The sequence below is a fragment of the Monocercomonoides exilis genome (genome assembly GCF_001643675.1).
Source record: "Monocercomonoides exilis strain PA203 chromosome Unknown scaffold6-2077815, whole genome shotgun sequence".
NCBI classification, from domain to species: Eukaryota; Preaxostyla; order Oxymonadida; family Polymastigidae; genus Monocercomonoides; species Monocercomonoides exilis.
Window position 1 is genome coordinate 487,645 of NW_027150551.1, and position 23,080 is coordinate 510,724.

Genomic DNA, 23,080 nt, shown 5'->3' on the forward strand with positions numbered 1-23,080 from the left:
AATTTCAGTGGACAGTTAAATCATTCAAGAAAAATGCACAGACTTTCTGTTTCTCCATATGCAAGTGCACCTCAAAGGTATCTTCTTGAGAAGAGCATACAATTTGTGGGAGAATCATCGCTTTTCGTTGGATCAGTTGAAAGAGGATTATCACATCTTTCAATCAAACAAAAGAGGCCTGTAAGAAAATCTGAAATTTTGGAGCAAAAAGAACAAGAAAATGAACTGAAAAGACAACAAAAGCAAAGTTATCAACGAGTTCTTCAGCAAAAGGAGTATAAGATGAGTTCATTTGAATTGCAAGATTTGCCTTCTGATTCTGATGATTCATTGTGGGACGAAGCAATTACAGACAGAGCAAACAACAACGGAATTGTCAAGCGACTCTCTCGTTTGTCTTTAACACCTGAACTTCTGATGAATACAGCAGACAAAGAGAACGTACTTCATTTCTCTGCCTCAACTCCTTTATCCTTGTTTATCCTTCCTGTTCTTTTGCCTTCCTCTCTGCTGATTGGCAGCAACCTCCGCCTCTCATCCCTTGACGAGGTTCCCAAGCGCCGTGCTCAGCTGTCAATGATCGTTCTTAAGCGCCTTCAAGAAGTGAAAGCGAAAGGCGAAGACGCTCTTCGTAGTTTAATTGCAGCACATCCAGCGTCAAGGTCAAAGCAGCAGCCTGGAGCTATTTCAATGGATGCTCTGCTGTCTATAAACTCAGAAAACAAGAAGGTTGCTCGACTGGCCGAAAAAATGAAGACAAAAATGATTGAAATACAGACGCAAGCGTTTATTGCAAGGGAATCGAGGAAAGAGAATGCAATGAGGCAGCAAATGAAGGAGAAAATGAAGAAGCAAAGCAGAGTTGATCGAAACAAGCTGGTCAAACAGCGATCGAGCAGAAGACTGCGAGAAATAGAGAACTATGTGGCCCCTTGGTCGGATGTGTTGAACGAATTTAACCGGAAAAGCAGCAAGCAAAAGAAGATGTCTCCACATTGCTTTGTGTTCAAGTCACTTCTTCAGCACTTCAACGCATCTGAACTTCAACTGCAGATTATTCTGATTTATTATTCAGCTCTTTATTCAGATTCTGCTGCCAAGCGCAGTCTATTCCATCCAAAGGCTTCGCATCCACAGTCATCGAAGTTCAATGCAAGCAATGGAAGATCTGCTTTATCGCCTTCTTCGCCATCTGCTTCAAATAGTCTGATTGTTTATTCTCCTGCTTCCTCCTCTTCTTCTCCTTATTCAGCGGCTGTCACATCCTCTAATTTGATGTCAAATCAAAAGAATTTTGAGCTCTCTGCCAAAAACATGTCAAAATTGCTGCGATTCGTCGAATGGTGCTTCTCAAAGAAGTACAACCCCCATCTTTCAATGATTTGGAGGACAAGAGTAAGGGATGCTATCACAGAACTGAACAAAAAACCGCCTGTGATGCTGTTTTTGGATCATCCGGATGTTCTGGAAGTGCTTGTTGAACTGATAATGGAAAAGGACGAGGCAGAAAAGAGAGAGAAAGAGATGAGCAACGACAAAAAGACTAAAAGAGACTCAAATCAGCGTTTCTCTTCTCGTTCTACTTCTCCTTCTCCGTCTGCAACAACATCACCTTCATCTTCTGTTATCTCTCCTTCGAACACATTCTCCTCTCAAAATGGTTCATCAACTTATTCTCAAAGATCTCACACTCCATCACCTCCGTCTTCATCCACATCTCTTCCTTCATCTGAAACAGCACTCCTTTCAGACAGCCTCTGGACAGTTAGCAACATCCCTGCCAACTTCACGCAAACAGCCAATCCACTCACTGACTTCTCTGGAGTTCCTGGTCTCTACGTCAAAAGAGCATCACAGCAAAACCAGTTGAAGTCTAGTCAAATGACTTCGCTGCATTCAACAGGCAGTTCATATCTGCACCCGGCAACGAGATTGTCAGGACAGCCTTTCTCGTTGGAGAGTGGATCAGCTTTATCTTATTCATCTCGGTATTCGTCAGGAAATAATTCATTGGCATCTGCTTCATCAACATCAGCCATGCTGAAAAGCCTTCCTTCTTCATCTTCCCTCACAACGCAGCTGTCTTCCATGCTTACCACTCCTCTTTCCTGCGCCATCATTCAATCAGCAACAGCCTCACAAGTTCATCTTGCTTCACCTTCCACACATCATTTGTCTTCAAAGTATCACTACGCCATCTCAAATTTCAACAACCTGATTGCAAAGAGAAGAGCAGACGGACACGCTGCTCCTGTTTTGTCTGAGCCAGGCGACTATCCATTTGTTGCATCGCGTGTGCAGACACGAACAGGCGGAAGACGCACTCAGCAGGCTGTTGCTGCAGTTGCTGCATTGGCTGCGTCTTCTTCGTACTCTGTGGAAAGCGCCCAGAGATCGCTGGAGCTTCCAGCGTATCCTGCTGCTGCATCTGTGCCTATTAATTCGTCTGGCAATTATGCAAGAGGCAATTCTTCAGCACTTTATTCAACAACAGCCACTTCTCCTGTACCTTCTGCACCATCAATTTCTCCCATGTCATCTTTGAGCGGTGCCACTTCAGCATCTGTCACTCCATCATTTGTGTCTGCACCTTTTTCACTTTCAACGTCGCCTGATCCAAATGCTGCTGATTCTTCATTATCTCCCTCATCTTCTGGCCTGTATGAAGACCAGTGTGATCCTCTATCTTATCGCAGTGGTTTAGCCCAGGCTATTAACACAGCCATCCGAGCAGCAAACAGCAGAATCAAAGAAGAAATGGAGCGATGTGGCATTTCTGAACCTTCTCTGCTGAATGAAGAGAATCCATTTGCGTATTCTTCTTCTTCTTCTGCATATGAAGCAAATGCACAAAACAGAGCATTTGTACCGTCTTTGGAAGCTTCGACAAGAAATCATGAAGGAAATAACAATACTTGGCAAAACAACAGAAGTGGTTCTTTGAATCAATACTGTTTGGGATATGTTAATTCCTCAATGCTCAAAGGGTTTGGATTGGGTATTGATGAAGAAGATGAAGAAGACGAATATGATATTGATGATGAAGACGAAGAGGAAGATGATGAAGATGAAGATGAAGAGGAGGAAGATGAAGAAGAAAATGATGAAGCGAATGACTTCTTTGATAATAACAAGAATGATATTTCTCAAACAAAGAAAAATGGAAAATTTGGAGAGCAAAGCATTCAAATGGAAGAGGACGTCAAAATTGCATTGCCTCAGAAAACAGAAGAAGGAAATGTTTCAGTGAAATCAGAGTTCAATTCAGCTGTTTCTTCACCATTTGCGTCAACTTCTCTTTCAATTGCACCTTCTGCATCCAGCAAGGTTTCTATTCCTTCTCCTTCTTCAATCTCCTCTAAGTTTGCTTCTCCTTTATCCCCATCTGAGCTGAGGCGCCTGATGCACACCGTCCCCTCTCCTTCTCGCATGCTTTCTTTGGGAGATCATCTGCTTCTTCCTCAGTTCGCATACATATTTTCGCGCGAGCAGCATCTTTTGCATGAAATGTACAGCAAAACAGCACCAGCTCCAAAGGACGAACACACAAACAGTCCAAAGGAAATGCCAAAGTTTGCTGTTCCGCCGTTGAATTCATCATCGATTCGCTTTGTGGACGATGCATCTGTATTCACATCTTCGTTACTGCTCGACCAGAAGTCCTCAAATGGTTCAAATGTCAAATCTTCGAATTCAAAGCACAAAAGCATAAATGCATCCTCTTCTCAGTTAATTTCCCACTCTCATTACCAAGCCCTCTTTTCAGACCCCAACTCACCTTCTTTGGACTCTTCTTCTTCCTCCTCTTCTTCTTCCTCTGATTCATCTCCCAGTGCATCCTCAACACCTGTTGCATCTGCAACACCAAAGTCCTCCTTATCGTTTACCTCTGCCTCTGCCTCAATTGCCGTATCGCCTCAGCTGTGTCTGGAAAAATGCGACAGAAAACAGCTGGCGTGCGACCTGTCCACACAGCACGTGTCTTCGCTTGCTGCTCTTTTCGAGGCGCAAAAGGCGATTTGGAGCAAAGCGACGCTGTTGAATGCAGAATTGATGGAGTCGCTGAACGAAGCAAAGGCAAAGAACGAAATGGCATTCAACAACTCCGTTCGCGATCTGATTAAACAGATATTGGCTGAGCTTAATGAAGAGAAGAAGGAAAGAAGCCAAACATCTGCTACATCTTTTGCTTCAACTATTTCAACAGTCAACAATGAAGCCACTTCGGCGATGGATAATTCTGTGGTTCCTCTGGCAAGATCACGGCCAGCGTCTCCTTCACCTGTTGGTCTATCATCTGCTTCGGCTCTTTCTTCTCCTGCTTCTCCTTCTCCTTCTCCTTCTTTATCACCTTCTTCAACTCAATCCGACTTCTCAAACTCTTCTGCTGGTTCAACACAAATTGCATTGTTGTCAAAACAGAAGAATGTGAATGATGGCTTAATCGAAAAATCTGCTGATCTGCCAAAAATACGAACATTTTTCTTTGGCGGGTCACATGGTTATCCAACATATTCATCATTCAGCAATTCCAATGAAATGGATCAATCAAATCCAAACAATTCATCCAGCTCATCTTCTCAAATTGTTCCTCTTCGATCATCAATTAATAACAGAAACAGTCAGAACTCTTTACTCCGAGTGTACAACTTATCATTGCATTCCCCCATTCGTCAGTCAGTTTTGGGTCTGCCTCCTCCAATCGTGCGCCGCCGCATCCCTCCGCAGATTGAAACTGCCGAACAGCAGCTGCTCCGAGCAATGAAGACATTTGTCATTTCCACAGTGCGAAAGGAGATCTGGCGGAACACACCTGCCCAGCTTGGATCGATCTTGTCTAACTTGTCAGAAACACAGCGAGAGCTGGTTAGTTCTTTGAAACCTCCGCCTTTTAGCACTTTGAAGGTGTTTGGGGTTCAATCGCACCAGAAACAGCAGAGCGGCAGTCAATTGCATGGAAGAAAAGGAGCAGAAAAGATGAAGAAGACAGCTGCTGGTGGATGGCAGAAGAGGCGAGCCACACGCCAATCGCAGGACGACAGCGAAAGAGGAAGCAGAGGAACTGGAATTGGCGCGGGTGCAGCCTCAGGTGCTGATCAGAGAGGAATGTCTGGAAGGAAAGTGGGAACGAAAATTCGGATCACATCAAGAGGAGACAGAGAAAAGCGGACACTTGGCTTGACTACGCAGGAGAACGACGAAGAAGCGCTCTTCGCAAACAGCCCGACACCTTCTGAAAGCACAGCCGCTGCATCTTCTGCAGATTCATCAGCTGGCTTGGGTACTTCCAGTGCGCATGCACCAGCAGGTGCTGAGAAGGCTTCGGCGTCTGCTATGAGGCAGATCCAACAGCTGTCGGATCGGAGATTGATTCCATATGATTATCTGAACGAGGCACTGAAGAAGGAATCAGCTGAGCTTATAAACAAACTGAAGCGCATCGACACACCTACTCCTCTGCTCTATCGCTGGGTCAGAGCAACGCGCTGGATGAAGAATGCCATCCGTGGATTTGTCGTGACAATACAAGAAGCTCCAATCGTCACCAATCTGATAGCTCCTCAGACTCAGCCCAAAAACGGGAATGTGATGAACAAGCCGCAAGGCAGTCAGCCTAATCCAAATGGCTCACCAGCATCTTCTGCCTCATCTGCTGTCTCCACTCCTCAAAGCACCACACTTTATCCCAATCCAAATTTAGGCCCTTTGGCAAACAGAAATCTGCAGCAACCTTCAAATGCTGCTGGTTCATCCAATCCTTCAATGAAAGCTGCTTCTTCTTCCTTGTCTTCTCTGAAGCTCTCAACAACCGAGCAGCAGCCTGCTTCTTCTTCAGCATCAGCCTCACCTTCTCAATCTCCTCAGACTCAGCCTCGCATTCAGCGGAGAATTGTGACTAGATACATGCCGTACATGACTGTATACACTCCTCACGGCACCATCAGCTCCCAAACGAAGGGATTCCGCTGGTATCCTCAGGCCGACTTCAACAGATACTACGAGGCGCTGTGTGGAACGACGTTTTCAACGCCTGCTGTTCCTTTCACTCACTCGCTGCTGTCGCGTGCTGCACTTGCCCACTACACCTCCATTGGCGATGCTTACTGGCAGAAGGCAAAGAACATTTCTGGTGTGAACTACTTCCGGAAGTTCTTCGACTCTGCCGTTGAGATCTCTGCTGAGGTGAACAGGGAGATTGCCAAGTATGCGAGTGCTGAAGGGAAGGTTATTCTGACGCGGGGGATAAGAGGATGGGAAGAGGACCTCAGCAGAGAAATCCAGCTGCAGCGGGAGAAGCTGCCGGCGGGGACGAAGCTGAATGTGGATTACCTGCGGATGATGAAGGTAAAGTCCGCAAAGATCAGAGAGGAAATGGAAGTATCGCTGAAGAAAAAGAAGGAGAGAATTGCAGAAGTTGAAAAGGAGAAAGAGAGGCTGACAACTCTGTTGAGCATCATTCTTTCTCAGATCGGTGATAAAATGGTTCAGGAAGGACAAATGACAAATGAGAAAGAGCAGATGAAAAATGATGGATCAGCTTCTACAGCTCCGTCCTCTCCAAACGCATTACCTGCAAATACCAATCAGCAAGAGATGTCAAATTCTTTATCATCTTCAGCATCATCATCATCTACTTCTTCTTCTTCTCAAAACTCTGCAAATCCAACTGCATCTTCCACAGCTGCATCTGCTCAAAACATGTCATCATCATCATCATCATCATCATCATCATCTGCATCGCCAACTCAATCTCAATCTCCATCATTAGCATCAACACCAGTCTCGCCAGCAGAGTCATCAGGCTCTTCAACCCCAACGACTCCATCGCAAAATCAGACTCCAACTCCAAATGCTAATGCCAATACAAATGCTTTTGACAGAGCCAACTCACCAACAACCGATCAAAAGCCCTTCCCTTCGATGTCCACCCTCATTTCCTGCATCGAGCCGTCCAACCTGCGCCTTCTGTCAGCGCTGAATGTGATTCCGACCGAGGCGCAGATTGCGAAGTACCGCCACCGTGTGGAAGACGAGACGCTGGTGCAGGCCTTCAAAGAGCGCATGATCGACGCTGCACAGCTGAGCGACCTGACCGTTGCGTCGTGTGTAAAGTGGCTCAACAGCTACCTGCGCTCCACCACCAACGCCATGATCAACTATCTCCCGCAGTTCCCGCAGCCGTTCAGCACGATCCAGACACGGTCATTGTCGTCAACAGGATTCAGACAGAGGACAGACAAACTGGCTTCGCACAGAATGTACTTCGAGAAGATGCTTAATGATGTCAGATATTCTCAGCGGAATTTGAGTCAGCAGGCGAAGCTGGCTGAAAGCAAGGCTGCTTCATCATCTTCATCTGGATCTGCATCTGCATCTTTATCAGCTGTTAGACTTGTGCAATCACCAGCTTCGGTTTTAGGCGGTCTTTCTTCATCGCCTTCTCCTTCAGTGACAGTATCCACCTCTTCTGCAACAAGTTCGAGTTTGACTTCGCCTTCTCCAACATCCTCGCCAAATCCTGCAATAACATCACCTGAGCCAACATCTTCTCCTCTTCAATCAACTCCACAGACTGAAAAGAAAGAGCTGCAGACAGGAGCAACTCCTTCAACAGATGCGCTTTCAAGACAGAAATCAGCTTCTCCTTCGAATGTCTTCCAGTCTTCGTCGCCTCTACAGCCAACAATAGTGTCTGACTCGTCGTTGGCTCAGTCGTCCTCCACCCCTTCTCCTGCTGTGGAGAATGCAGCAGAACAATCCAGTGCTCGCCCAGCAAGTGTTTCATCTCCTTCTTCGTTGTCTGTCTCTCCAGCAGCACAGCACAGCTCTCAATCTTCGCAGCAAGCTTCTCTTCAAAAACACAATCAGGTGAATCCAATGAGGCAGAATGTAATGCCCCAAACACAAATTTTGGAATTCTTGCTTGCTCATTCAGATTTTGCTTCAACTGGCAAAAGCGCAATGCCTCGAACTTCACCTCTTTTGACAGTCCTTTCAACAAATGTGAATTCGACCTCTGTTTCATCCATTATGTTCAACCATGCTTCATCTTCATTGTCCTCTACGCCTTCTGTGTCTTCTCAGCATCTGAAGTCATTCAGTGATGCGGGAGTGTCGATCAGTCCGTTGGCGTCGTGCACGCCTTTGCACGGCACAGGAACTGACTCGTCAATTGATGTGCCTGCTGTAATCACTGCTGCTTCTGCTGCCAACAAAGCAAATGCTTCATCGTCCTCATTGGCGATTTCTCCACCTCCCTCCTCTCTTCAGGTTTCTTCTCTTTCTTCACTTTCTACCTCTCCATCTACAGCAAGCATTAAAAGTGAAGAATCTGCGGTTCCTTCAACAACACCTAAAAATGTTGAATCTATTAGCTCGGAAACGCCAAAGTCTGAAAAATCTTCTTCTCCACTCACAATTAGCTTTTCCTCTCTTCTGCCTGAATCTGCAAATGCATCGTCGTTATCTTCATCATCTTCTTTGAGCATCGATTCATCGGAAATTGTTTCAGAGGCATCGCAAGATGCTTTACAAAGGCAAATTAATGAAAGGAAGCTAATGATTGGAAGAGGCAAAGGAAGAAAAGGAAGAAAGCAACAGAACCAAAAATCAGAAGAAATTGATGTGCAGGAAATAAGTAGTGAATTATCAGCAACGGAAATGAATAAAAATAGTAATGCTTATAATGGTGATGTTTCAACAGCCGATGAGGATAGCGATGTTAACAGCGAAAAAGAAGAGAGAAGCAAGAAAGGAAATAACTCAGAAAATAACCAAAATGAAAATGATGGAAAGTTAAGAAGAAATAAAAAGCACAATGAAAAGGAAGAGAATAAAAACGGACAGAGAAAAGCCGCTTTGCAGGAGAAGCAGAAAGATGATTCACAAATTTGGGACTTGAGCAAAGAAAATCACTTACTGATTTGTGATGTGGCTCAATACAGCGTTTGGGTATCAATGGCAGATCAAAATGCAAGCAGCAAGGAAACAGACTCATTTTCATTCAGAAACAGCAATCTTCCCAAGTTTGCTGATTCCATAAGGTTCTCATTTACTGCTGATCAGTCATTCGCCCAGCTCTTCACGCCTCTGATTAATCACCAGCTTCAAGTCGCGTTTGCCAAGCAGATTTCTCAAATAGCATCATCTTTGCTGGTTTCACAGCGGGGCGTCTCGCGCATTCATCTGGAAATACTAAGACGAGGAAAAGTGCCTTTCCCACTTCCGAAGCGTCTGACTGCGTTGGAGCGGGCGATTGTCCTTCTGCTGGAAATATCTCTGTGTCTTCTGCAGAACAACCATCTGCTTCCGCCTGCTGTTGTTTCGATGCTGCTGTCATTGAAGGAACTGCCTGGTTGTGGGAACTTTGTTGATCGTTTGGTTGAGATTATTCCTGCTGCGATGAGAGAAATAGCAAGCAGTGCATGTCCTGTCAAGATGCTCAAAATAGCTGAAGATGCCACCCCGCAGATTGGTGGCTCGAGTTTTGATCGAAGCTATCGGAGAAACAAGAATTCAGATGAAAATGATACGAAAGTTGAAAGAAATACAGAAGCAATCGAAAAATTAAATGGGAATAACAGCTCTTCCATTGCAGATTCATCAAGGAAAGATGGGAAATTAAAGAGGCATCTACCTTTCTCTTCAGGTTCCTCAAAATTGTTTCAAATAGAATCAGCACTTGCAAATTCCCCAATAACAACCTTGTCATCATCATCTTCTTCTTCTTCCTCCTCCTCTTCCTCTTCCTCTTCCTCTTCCTCTTCCTCTTCCTCTTCCTCTTCCTCTTCCTCTTCCTCCTCAACTGCTTCTTCCTCTTCTTCTTCCTCATCTTCTGTTGGCGATTTAACGATCAGTCAGAAGCTTTCCAAAGCAAATCTTGTCTCCACAGATACTGTTCATGCATATATTCAAATTGCTCAAAAACAACATGTTTATTATGAAGATCTGAGGCGACCAATTACGTATCTTCTGGAAAAAGAGGGGGTTTATCACACTTTCAGTGAGAAGGCACAGAGTGTTGCTCAAGCAGCGGAGTCATCTGCTTCACTTGAAAAATCTAATTCTTTGGATAATTCTGATAGAGCTCCTCAAAACAATGCAAGCAACAAAGCCGATGGAAATAAGTCAGAAAATTCAATAAGCTTGCCGGAGCAGAAAGTCAGTTATGGAAATGACAACAGAATGGACATTGAACCTTCTTCTGTCAGTTCGGAAGCGGCGCAAGAAAGTCAAACTATCACAACCTCAACCTCTCAATCAAATGGAAATAATGAAACAGCATCTGCAAATAACCAAGAAAAGAAAAGTTTTCTGATGCAAAGAATCCAACCACGAAGACACAAATACTCTGTGAAATCTCCATTCAGCGTTGACTGGCCGTTATTACCCATTCAATTCAGCCAGGATGTTTATTCTTCAATTCATCTGCTGAGATATTTGTCATTGAAATTGACGCGCTCGCAGACGTTTCTTGTTTCTTTGGATCCAATTCCACCTCAAACTAATCTGGTACAGCTGATGATGTATCAGGGACAGCATCCAGATGTGTTTGCCAGAAACAGGAATTCTGAGTTTATATCTCCTCATTCGTTTCTCCTGTCAGCAAGTTATTCATCTGAGACCTCTGATTCGATTTCTGCATTGAACAAGTCAACATTAAACGAAGAATCTGTCTGGTACAACACATATCCTCCGCTTCCACAGCTTCACTCTTCGCCACCTGGAAATTCGAGTGCTGTTGGGTCTGAAGAGCCTCTTCTTCGATGGAATTTGCAGATGGACGAGATGCTTGCGCAAGTGATTACGGCTGTTGGCTCTCTGGCAAAAGGTGGGCCTTCTCTGCATAACTCGTTCAGAGATGCTGCTGTGTGTGTGTTGGAATACATACTCGACCGCAACATGCAGCAAAAGGGAAAGTTTCCAGTAGATTTCTCGATGAGACGGTGGTTCGCGCTGATGTTGATGGAAAATCTGGATTTGCACGAGACAACGGTTGCCTTGCCAGTCACAAACAATGTAAGAGAAAAGATGCAGCAGCTGGACATTCTGGTTAAAGTTCCTTTTGAGGTTGCTCCGATGGCAGCTCGCACTATTTCGCGGGATGTGATTGAAAGAACAAAGAGGAAGAGGGAAGAGTTTACACGTGACAAAAAGAATGTGCTTCAGGAAGGACTTTTGCGAGTGACGAATGAACTTAACATGGAGCGCAAGAGATGGTTTGCAGAGAGATCTGGCCAACAGCGTCAAAACTCGGAAAAGACAGCACAAACGGCTTTATCATCATCATCATCTTCTTCTTCTTCTTCTTCTTCTCTTTCTCCATCATCTTCTGCCACTCCCACTACAGCTACCCCTGCTATTTCATCAACTTCTGGGCTGCCTGTGCTTGCTCCGATAACCACACCTCCTTCAACTCCTTCGACTGGCAGAGGGCTGACATCTCAGCTCCCTGCAAATGCATCTTCCGCAAAGGACAATGCAACCTCTGCTGCTTCTGGAACTCAGCAAACAGATGCACTCAATTCTCAGCCACAGCCAGCTGCAGGCCAGTCAAGCGTCTTTGCAGAGTCTCATCCGCCTCCTTCTGCTGTTCAGTCGATCTCTGATCCAAACAACTTTATTCTTCAGCTTGTTCCTCATCACGACTCACACACGCAGCAGCCAATGCCTCCTGTTCCTTCTTCCTCAGCCAGCGTTTCTCCTGATGCATCTTCTTCAAATGTACCTCAAACTTCTGTTACTTCAATTTCTGCTCCGTTGCCTGTCTCTCCGGGATCAGCTGACGCTCCAAATGCTTCTCATTCCACTGCTCCCGGATTTGAGAACCCTTCTACGCCTTCGATAACTACTCCGACTCCTTCATTTTCTCCAAGTCCCACTCCTGGTGCTTCAGTCGGGATTATGCCATCTTCGACACCAACTCCTGCTCCTTCTCCTTCAATGCATTCTTCTGCTGCAATGGGATCGCGATCGGTGCAAGTTCTTTCTCAGCCTGCGTCTAGTTCATCATCATCTTCCTCTTCTTCTTCAGGGTCTCAAGATGGACAACACCAAAATGCTTCTGACAAAAATTCAAGTGAAATTACTGCTTCGCCAGCTCGTCCAATTATTCCAATTCCTGCGCCTCTTATGGCACAAGTCAAGCAGCTGATTGCTCAAATGAGAGAGTATCTGCTTCTCCCGCAGCCGTATGAGATCCAATCGTTCCTCTCATTGCCGTCTTTTGTAGCGCCATCCATTCGCCAGCACATTGTTCATTCATTCAAACTTCGGCAGCAGCAATCGCAGTACATCCGCATTGCCCGTTCGGTGAGGCTGTTTCTGCGGGTGATGGTTATGAGTGCGATTGCAGAGAAGGTGGAGCTCAGTCACACAGAACGCCGCATCAAACGGCAGCTCTGGTTGGAAGAAAGAGAAGAGAGACTTCGTACAGTTATTACAGAAAGGAACAACAGCATTTCTGTTGAAGGAAATGTCGATGCTGATCCTCATGAGAAAAAGACAACAGCGCAAAAATCGTATTCTCTTGAAGATATTCCTTCTCAAACTCATCTTCTTTCTGTTCTGCGTAAGAAATGGCCAAGTGTTTGCTCATCAAATGTGAAGGTTACTCTTCCTCTTTCAACAGAGAATGAAACAGTTGACTTGATTTCAGCAAATTCGTCTTCAGCTACATCACTTATCCATTTGGTTTCTGCGACAAAGATTCCATTTTCGTTCAGTTTTGCTGCATTGATTAGCATTATACGCTTCGGTTGGAATTCGTTCTTTAGCCCATTAGCACAGATTGGTCGTACTGCTCTGTCAAAGTCCTCATTGCTTCGCAACGCTTTCGAGCAGTTCGCTAAGAATGAATCTTCGAGTTTTACAGAGCAAAGAAATCCTTATAAACAAGTTGTGCACTTGCGACTGGCTTCGGATGGAACGTTTGAGCCTTATAGAGAGGGGTTGGCGTCAGATGAGATTGTTTATTCTTTATCTTCTTATGAGAGTGAAGAAGGAAAGATGGATGTTGAGGAGCAAGAACCTACTGGTTATCATACAAAGATGGAAGAAGATGAAAGTGATGTGCGCAACATTTCGAAGAGCTTTATTCCACCAGTCGTTGTGAAATGTTGCGAACACGTGAAAAAGTCTGGATTCGTCAGAATCATAACAAGAAGAAATGTTGAAGATGAGGCAGTCGAGGAAGAAGGTGGAATGGACATTGAGCCAAATAATGAAATGGTGGCAGCCGGTCAAAATACTTTTGGAAGCGAACAATTCGAAAATCAAGAAAGAAAATTCAATAAAACAAAACCTAATCAAGAAGAAAGTGGATGTGCTGATTGTGATTCAAGTTTTGATGATGAAACTGAAGCTGGAAATGAAAGTTGTATAGAAATCGGGCATTTGTATCCTTCAATTTCTGGACTGTATCAATACGATAACAAGACTTCTCAAATAGACAATGGCAGACTTATACATCAAACCACACATGCTCTTCGCTCTTCATCCTCTGCTGTAGACATTTTGTCAACACGGAGCATTTGTGATCATTTAGAAGTTTCTGAGAATGAAAATGCTTTATCTGATGTTTCTTTCGATTGCATGAAATTACTAAGCGTTATTGACAAGCAAAAAGCATCAGCAACGCATTCTGGTCACCTATCAACTGCTGTTCATGACAGCAAGAAAGGTAATGATAATTCACAATTTGCATTGAAAGAGTTGCTTCAAAGCCACAGAAAAGAAATTGATCGAAAAGAAGCACAAACGTTGTTTACGAAACTTTGTTTGGATTCTCAATGTGAATTGGATGGATCAAAATCTGAAAAACACATTTTGTTTGAAAAAGTTGATGAAGAAATCTTCGCATCTGAAAATGAGGAAGCTGATAAAATGGATATTGAGCCTGACGCTGATGAAATGGGTTGCGACGAGCATTTGAAAGAAGAAGCATTGAAAATTGCATGTATGCAACAAGAAGAGTCGATTCAAAATTATCTGAATGAAGAACAAGAAATAGTTTGCATGGAAGACGAGGATGTGGAACTTGGAGAAGATTCTTCTATTTTTTCATATGTTCCAGTTCCAAATACTAATTCAACGATGTTCACCGTCTGCAAGACAATTCGAAATCAAGATGGAGAAAACGCTATCGTTCCAGTTGGAGTCCAGGTTTACAATCAGGATGAAGAAAAGTGGAATTTCTTTAATATGCAACAGTATACAAATTTGTGGAAACAACAGCAAGAATTTTGTATTGTCTCAGATGATTCAGAATACTTGGAAGAGATGGAAAGTGATTCATCTTTTAATAATGTTGATGAAGGAGAAGAAAATTACAGTGAAGATGGAGATGTTTTTACAAAAGAGGAAAGTTCAGTAGAGATATTCAATCAGTCTTTTCCCGATCAGCAAAAACGAAGTTTGGTTATTGACAAAATTAAGAGCAATTTAGAGTTAAAACATGCAATTCAAAAATCAATTAAAATCGATGCTAATATCATGCCTGCTGATGTGTTATAGAAATATGAAAAAAAAAAACATTTTTCTGTTTCATTTAAGAATTTGTTTTAACAGTTCGTTTTTTTGAAGATAATATTATTTATTTGGAGCAAATCAATTAACACTAGAGATATATTGTTCTGACTATTTTTTTAAAAAAAAATTTTTTTTTATCCTCATTTCGATTTGCATTTGTCTTGCTTTTACCTTAATTGATGAAGCGGGCCATTCGCAAATTTTCAAAAATTATTTTTTATCGGAGTAATTTTGTAATATCAATAATATTTATTCTAGAATTTTTAAAGAATTAATTGAAAAAGAGTCTCACTCTGAAAATTCATACTACTGAAATTCATTTTTGTCATGTATTTTTGAAAGAGAATAACATTTCAGTTTTCAACATTTACAAAATAACACATACAAGAAACGAATGTTTGGGCCATTTTGGTTGGAAATGAAGTTAATTTTATTCATTTTAAAAACTAGAAATAATTTCAAAAGCTGTTATACAGTTCATGAATGTTTAATGCAAATGAAATGGGCATTTCTTTCGTAATGTGAATATGTTCTTTCAATTTAAAAACGGAGAATAAAACTAAATTTTAAAGAGAATGTGGTATTACATATTGCTGAAAAGTATGCACCAAAATAGGAACATAAATGCTGCTCGTTGGCAGCTGAGAAAGTTAGTAAGGATGCATTAAAATTATATCCAAAAATCTATTTAATGAATGGTTTAACCACAAAAATATTAATATATACATATTTTTCGCTGAAATAAAAAAAAAGAAGTCAATGAAAATAAAGGTGTTATTTCGACTTCTGCAATTCTTTCTGCAAAGAAAGTGTGAATTCTAATGAACGAATAGATGATACTGTTGCGTCTGCTTTCTCTTTTAATTCCAATAGCTCGGCTTCCAGCTTCGAAATATCAAGAATTTCACGGTTATCAATAAGTCGAATGACCTTTGCAGGATTTCCAACTGCAACTGCGTCGTCGGGAACGTCATGAGTAACCACAGCCCCTGCTCCTATCACAGAACGAGCACCAATCGTAACCCCAGGCTTCACAATGCAACCACTCCCAATCCATGCATCATGTTTGATACGAATCGGAAGTCCAATGTTGTACACATCTCCGCTATTACGCTGAAAGCAACGCTCAGAAGCCCTCGTTGAATGACCTATGGTCATTAACTTAACATTTGGAGCAATAAATACATCATCTTCAATTGTAATTCCTCCTCCATCTAAAAATGAGCAATTTTTATTTATAAATACTCTCCGTCCAATAGAAATAAAACAAGAAAAATCTGTCGAAAATGGAGGAAGGAGTGTCGATCCCTCCCCAAATTCCTTAAAGTGAGCACGGCAAAGTTCTTTAATATTCATCTTTTTTTCATCAGCCTGAATTAAAAAATTGTTTAAAATAATGTGAATGCATTTGTAAATTTTTATATTTCATAAGGCATACTGTTTTTATAGGATCTTGCATAATACGGCTCAACTGATTATGAGGTGAATAAATTAAAAATTTTTAATCTTTCAAATCTTTCAATTTGCATACAGAAGGGCAAAAGTCATAAACGCACTCGTCTCTCAATAAATTAAGCTCTGGATCAACACTACAAAAAATATATAAGTTCAAGGAAATGTAATGAAACAGCAATATTGAAAATTTTATTTTTTGAATGCAAACGCCATAAAATATTCTCCCGATAACATCTTTTCTTTCTCAGTTTTCATTTTCTATTTAATAACAATAAATTAATTTCTACAATAAAATAAATCTAATATAACACACATTCTCAGTCATTTTAGTATTTTTATAATATAACCATAATAATAATTTTTGTTATTCATGTTAGAAAAAATTTTTCTTTAAATTCATTTTCAGACTGAAAAAATTAAATTATATTATATAAAAAATAAAAAGATAAAGAAAAAATTCAAAAAAAAAATGTGAAAAAAGGATTATGTTTTGTGTTTTTCATGATTTTTGAGCGCAAATGATAATTTATTGGGAATGCATATGGATTTATATCCAAATCAACATTTTTGAAAATGCATGATTTTTTTTGAAGAAATTCATAAAAAAAAAAAAAAAAAAAAAAAAAAAAAAAAAAAAAAAAAAAAAAAAAAAAAAAAAAAAATCTGATAACTTTTAATGTTATTTATTCGTTTTATTCAGTTATCAAGAAAAACAAGGCAAAGTCACACTTGTTGCGTCAGAAAATTATCACAAAAATCATCTTGTATATTTTCAAAAAAAACTCAATTGTTGATAATTCGATAAATAAATGTGAAATAAAGATATGATAACTTTCAAATAAGAAGTTAATTTCAGCTTCATTCCTTAAAATTAATTTGTTATTTTCTAAAATTGATTGAAACATAAAATTATTCTTCAATTTTCAAACAATTTCTCTCTATATTTAACTTTAATACAAAAATCCTCTTTAAAACAGTAGTTTGAAACACAATCAAAGTAAATTTTTGCATCTTAATTGTTTTCTTTTCAAAATACACATCAATTTTGAATAAATCTGTCCCTCATTTTTGAGTGAAAATGTGTTTCAAATAATGTTCTAATAAGATTTTTCATAAAAAATCAAAAATTAACAAAACTTATATATCATTCAAAAAATGTTTTCATTCGAATGTGTCAAATTTGGCGAAATATTTATATTATTTCATTGTTTAAAATCTGTACCCAATATTTAACATCTTCTTTGAAACAGCAACTTCATTTTCTTATTTGTTAATCATTTTTCTTCGCATAATGAAATAATGATCATATAGAATTATTATTTCAATTCTTTTTTTAATCTTCAACAATAAACATTTTTTTAGATTTTTTTTATAATTTTTTTTCTTATTTGTTCGTTTGCTTGTTTTTATTTAAAATTTTTAATTTTTTTCTGAAAATAAAATTTTTTTATTTATTGAAAAGATTTTTGATTTAATTATTGTTTATGCAAAAAATACCGGTCATCGAAAAATTCACCAGATTAGATCGATTTCTTTATAACTGCAAAAGGAATAATTCTGTGAATTTTTCCTCAAAATACACCTCATTAATACAAACTCATTTGATATACGAATCTTTCTAAACAGTTTCATTTGTTCTCAGAATAAATTATTTTTGAAATTTCTGGGAAACTCAAAATTCTATTTATCCGAAATATTGATAAGAATTATTTCTGAGCACAAATGAAGCTTTTTTGAAAGTATCGTATATCAAATGAGTTTGAATTAATGAGGGGTTTTTTGAGGAAAAATTGACAGAATAATTCCTCTTGCAGTTATAGAGAAATCGATATTACCAGGGATTTTTTGCGATGTTTTAGATTTTTTGCCCAATCAATATCCTTAAAAGATGTTGGATGAATATGTTGACCAAATTTCAATTTCAATTCGCTAAAATTCACCAAAACGGAAACAAAGACAACTATGTTATAAATTCAATGTTAACGAATTTTGGTTCGTCGAAATGAAAATATGATGATAAAATCAAATTTTCATTTTCACCCTTGAATTTTACAAAATGAACCTTTCGAAAAAAAAAAAAAAAAAAAAAAAAAAAAAAAAAAAAAAAAAAAAAAAAAAAAAAAAAAATAGATAAACAAAATAAAATATTCTAAAAAATATGTTATTCTTATTTGAAAGTTTCAATAGTTTAATTTTTAGTGAAAACTGAACATCTTATATATTTTTTTTCAGTTTTTGCAATCAACACTTCAAACTTTTTTTAAATAAAAGTTATATCATATCAACAACATTTTCATTGTTTGGTGTATTCCATGAAGAAGAATGGAGTGAAGATCACGAAAATTGATAAAAAATTGTGATGTTCCTTTTTCACAGAAAATAACTCATTTAACTGATCCAAAATGAAATCAAAATTTTGTTCGAGATTGGAAAAAACTATCCTCAATGGGAAAACAAAGATCAATTTCCTTTTGAACACCGAATTGGACAATTACAATTCATTTGTATTCAATGCCTTTTTTCTTTTTTTATTTGGTGAATAATATTTCACTTCAGGCATTTTCACTAAAAAATTATTTATCCGTTAATCATGTTTTTCCACATTCTTGATGTTTGATTTTTTTCAAATTAATAAATCCAATTAAAGATATTATTTGAGCTGTAGTTTTGTTGCAATTCACCTTAACTTTTCTCTCCACATTACGCAGGCCAACAAAAAAGTTTATAAAGCTTTTAAAATCTAATTGGATAAATAATTGTAATATTTTTTGAATGCCTTTGATCAAACTTTTCTCAACCAAAAGCAATTTTTACAAAAAATTTTCACAAAAAAAGTGAAAATAACTGGAAAATTTTTTCAAATTCTGCAAAACATCAATAAAAAGTCATAGCATATAAATGATTTTATATTTCTTTTGTATTTGTTTGATAAATAGATTCATTCAAAATTTATTCTGAAGATTCCAAGATCAAACAACATTCAAGTATTTATCGAGTAAACAACACTGTCCTTAATGACTCTAAATGAAATATAATTAAACAATAAATAAAAAACAAGTGAAACATACACAGCAATTGCCCATGCAAAAAGGTATCCATAAAAAGACAAAAATAGAGTGTGCTCTCTTAATGCTTGTTTAAGTTCGATTGGCAATCGAATACTTAAATAATCAAATGAATATTTTTTATTTGAAAATTTTTTGATGTGCAGATAAAGAAGAGGAATATTAAAGAAAAATGTAATCCATTTTTGCTTGTAGAGATAGCAAGCGCTAACAATAAAATGCACAAAATATTCAGGAAGAACATATCGATTTATTGTGTCGCATAAGTCCTTCGAACTTATCTCATCCGCCTCAAGTGATTGCAATTGGGCAAAGATGTAAAATTCCCAAATAGCCAATAAAAGATAGACTACTGCAAGTATTATTCCAAATGCAATGTCAAAAGGTGTTGGTACTCCTGCATTCATCAATTTTTCGTAATATACAGTGATTAATCTTTCAACAAACTAAAAAAAAACAAAAAATGATAGATTATCAATTAATAATGGAACGGAAATAATTTGTTGAAAGTGAGAATTGTTAAAAATTTTCAACATATTTTTATTATTTGTATACAGAGAACAAAAAATAATCAGTACAAAGTATTATTTCTTTGTTGTTAACGACACAATTCTGCTGTTATGATTTGTTTGTCATATTTTTAATAGTAATAAAGATAACAGAGCAATGAAAATTTCTTTGACTGTCTTTCCTCATTGTGAGAATATTGTGAACATATAAATTATCATTCAGAGATTCAAAATTGAAAATAATAAAAATTGAGATAAAAATATTGGAGATATAAGTTTATTTTTGTTTTCAACGAATGTGATATTAAAACATTTGTTCAAAAAATTTTGTGTTATTCATTATCCACTTATTTTCATTTCAAAGAATAATTATTGAATCGGATAAAATTTTGTTGAGCCACAATAATTAAATAATTTGTCAAATAAAAGTTTTGCATTTTTAAAGCGCAAAGAGAGCAGCTCGCTGTCTGGAATGAGTTGCTTGGCTTTCATAATTTGTCTTCTATGCTTTTCAATGGACGCAGCAAATAATGAAGCAGACAAGAAAGAAGGATCAAATGAATTAGAAAAAGGGATATTCCAAAATATCTTAACTCCAAATGAAATTCAAAGCAGAAATGTTTTTGAAAAAAATGCAATTGAAAAGAGATTAAGAACTGATGGTATCCAAAAGGAAGACTTTGATGAAGGAAATTACAAAAACGAAACAAAGCATGACGTGGAAAACAAGAAAAGAAGAAAGCCACTGGGATATGTTGAAAGCACACAAAAACGTTGGAGATCAAACAACGGTGTTGAAGAAAGTTGGATTGAAGGATGCCTGAAAATGATGAATTCTTCAGTTCTGTGTGTTGATGTGACAATCATGGATAGAACAAACAACTGTGTTATTGAAGCAGAAAAGAAGAGTTGTGTGGAAATGAGAGGATGCATTTTATCCTTTGGTGAAGAAAACTCACCTTTGAAATTGACAGGGTGTTGTGCGATTTTGGTGAATGTTTCCCTCACATCAACAATTCAACATCTTCATTCAATTCCTCCTCTTTTTGCTTCAGAACAGCCAGAAAAACAATTTGAACATTTCGGAAGCATTTCAGTGTGCTCTTCAAGTTTTTCATCCTTTTTGGTCTCAAGACCTCCATTTCTCTCATCTGCATTTGTTGGGAGCATTTCACTTTCCAATTTGAATTTTTTCAATATCTCAACAATTCCTGCAAAAGCAGAATCTCATTCAACTTGCCAATGTGGAAAAACAACTTTGATGAATTCTTGTTCATTTCATTCAGTCTGTGATGTGTTTGATGGAGGGATTGTGCCTTCACTCAACAACCCTTTGAATTCTTTGACTGCTTCAAATACCTCATTTGTTGGATGCTGTCGGACAAGAAATGTTGAGTTCATAGGAAGTGAAGAAGAAAAGAAATATCCAGGGAGACAGAACGAAACAGACGATGGACAGAACACATTCATTTGGTGTGAGTGGAACGGATCAAAGACGACCGGAACTTTGTCTTCAACAACAGATGGGATGTCTGGTGGAGGTGCAATTTGGATGTATAATTTGGAAAATGGAACTCTTAATGTATCTTTCTGTTCATTCAACAATTGTTATGCTCACTTTGGTGGTGGAGGAATTATGTGCAATTTGATCAAATCAGTCACAACAGAGAATAACTTATTCAATTCATGCGCTGCAGAAAACAGTTATGGAGGAGGAATAGTTACTCGGAACATTTCTTTATGCGTTCGGATAAACAAATGTGAATTCAAAAATTGTGTTGGAGAATACAATGGAGGTGGTCTTTTTCTTTATAATATTGGATTTTCAGAAATTGAAAGCATTGAAACAGAAAACGATAGAGAAGGGGATTATCTTGTATTTGAATGTGATTTCATATCATGCTCAGTTTCTAACAACAATGGAGGAGGAATGTGTTGTTTCAATCTCGATCCTCTGTTTAAAATGAGCAATATTAGGTTCATTGAATGCTCTGCAGTTTCAGGAGGAGGCGCATTGCATTTCAGACCAGAAAGAATGAGTGGACCAATTGATGGTATTTATTGTTGTTTTCTGTTCTTCCACAAATGCAGATGCACAAACTCTATTCCGTATGGACATGACATTCAACACATTGATGCTTTCAATGTTTTCTTGAAATCTGGAAATCCGTTCCATGAATGTTACACAACAAATGCAGATGATCAGAGAGTGGTATATATGTATAGTTCATCAGGAGCTTTTATTAGTCAGCTCACAGAAAAGAAGGAATGGCTGAAGGACGGAGTGATGGATATATTTGTTGGAGTGACCGGGGACAACACAAATAAATGGTGCGGAATGAGTGATGAAAATCCATGCAAAACAATAGGCTTTGCAGTGGAAAATCATACACAGGGATTTATCTCAAAGATAATTTTGATGGAAGGGAATCACACAAGCGAAACAACAACAATTGAAATTGGAACAAAGAAGATATCTGTAATTGGGAAAGGAAGAGAGATGAGTGCTATTGGAACAGGAGAACTTTCATTAGCAAGAGCGCTGTTCAGAGTGACAACAGGTCATTTAGGTTTAATGCACTTGGGAATCGATCACAATTCATCAGCGGGTTCTTCACCGAGTGTGGTTGTGGTGACTGGTGGGAGTGGGTCACTTTCATTAAAGAATGTTTTGATCACCACGAGTATTTCTTCAGTGAACGCGATATCATCGTCTGTGTTTGTGGTTCCTCTCTCACAGTTGTCGATGGTTGATGTGGAAATCAAAGAAATAAATATTTCTCAATCATTGTTCTCAGAACCTGTTTTATCTTCTTCTTCATCCTCTTCCTCTGCATTGCTGTTGACAACCGCCACATCAAAAGAGAGCTCATTGGCAAATATCACGGTGAAGAATGTGAAGCTGGAAAGTGGAGACGGGGTAGTGGTGGCAAAATCAGTTGTTGAAGAGGAAACGTTTGTGGTGTGGAACTCCACATTTGAAGATTGTGAGTGCGAGAGAGGCAGCGGTGGTGGTCTCAAAATCAAACTGGAATCAGCAACAAGCAAGCTTCAAATGGGAGAAACAGCATCATACAGTGGAGGAACAACTGCATTCTCTCAATGCAGTTGCAGTGAGTTTGGAGGAGGAGTGATGCTGTGGCTGGAAGAAAACTCATTTGACTTTGAGATAACAACAGTGAGTTTTGTTGGTTGCGGTGCGACATTAGGAGGGAAAGATGAGTTTGTGAATGGGAGCAAGATGGTGAGTGGGACGATAACAACCACAAAGCTGAATTTTTCACGAAATGTTTCAATTTATGATGAGCTGATGGGATATGACCGGAATGAGGGAGGGATGGGAACATTCCCATTGAATGTGTTTTTTGATGAATTTTTAGGAGCAGCACATGTTGGGAAAGATGTGAATTGATGTGGAGGATTTGACTCGTGGTTTTGTGGGTTTGGGTATTTTCCATGCAGAACAATCGCTCATGCAGCTGAAACACGATTTGCAAAGGGAAATAAGAAAATTGTGTTGGA

The 23,080-nt window shown here is 38.9% G+C and overlaps 4 protein-coding genes across 4 annotated transcripts in view; 2 read left to right on the forward strand and 2 right to left on the reverse strand.

The window, feature by feature from the left end:
- The window catches only part of MONOS_1421 (uncharacterized protein), a gene marked incomplete at its 5' end in the record, with an annotated part of 29,149 nt that extends 14,225 nt beyond the window's left edge, over nucleotides 1-14,924 (forward strand). The window contains one exon of the mRNA XM_067866994.1: nucleotides 9-14,924. Coding sequence (XP_067733739.1) covers nucleotides 9-14,514 — 14,506 coding nt within the window. The 3' untranslated portion in view covers nucleotides 14,515-14,924. The remainder of the gene's footprint in view (nucleotides 1-8) is intronic.
- Nucleotides 14,925-15,303: 379 nt separating this feature from the next.
- MONOS_1420 (putative galactoside O-acetyltransferase) lies at nucleotides 15,304-16,239 on the reverse strand (the record flags this gene model as incomplete). Its single annotated transcript, XM_067866982.1, has 4 exons — nucleotides 15,304-15,900; nucleotides 15,968-16,000; nucleotides 16,061-16,118; nucleotides 16,193-16,239. 4 exons carry the CDS (start codon nucleotides 16,237-16,239, stop codon nucleotides 15,304-15,306), a joined length of 735 nt encoding a protein of 244 aa, XP_067733740.1.
- A 2,540-nt stretch (nucleotides 16,240-18,779) lies between these two features.
- On the reverse strand, nucleotides 18,780-19,482 carry MONOS_18557 (putative Cornichon protein). The gene is made up of 2 exons (XM_067871587.1): nucleotides 19,053-19,482; nucleotides 18,780-19,004 (listed from the first exon to the last, which is right to left on the reverse strand). Exons 1-2 carry the CDS (start codon nucleotides 19,454-19,456, stop codon nucleotides 18,965-18,967), a joined length of 444 nt encoding a protein of 147 aa, XP_067733741.1. The 5' UTR covers nucleotides 19,457-19,482; the 3' UTR covers nucleotides 18,780-18,964.
- A 590-nt stretch (nucleotides 19,483-20,072) lies between these two features.
- Nucleotides 20,073-22,970, forward strand: MONOS_1419 (uncharacterized protein; the record flags this gene model as incomplete). Its single annotated transcript, XM_067866970.1, has 1 exon — nucleotides 20,073-22,970. The coding sequence occupies one exon, from the start codon at nucleotides 20,073-20,075 to the stop codon at nucleotides 22,968-22,970; it is 2,898 nt and encodes a 965-aa protein (XP_067733742.1).
- Between the last annotated feature and the right edge of the window lie 110 nt (nucleotides 22,971-23,080).

Bases quoted from the DNA above. Each gene is read 5' to 3' on its own strand.
- MONOS_18557 (XM_067871587.1), bottom strand. From the start codon at position 19,456: ATGAATGCAGGAGTACCAACACCTTTTGACATTGCATTTGGAATAATA. The intron at 19,005-19,052 runs GTATGTTTCACT...TATTTCATTTAG, and splicing joins TTTGCATGGGCAATTGCTGT to AGTCATTAAGGACAGTGTTG.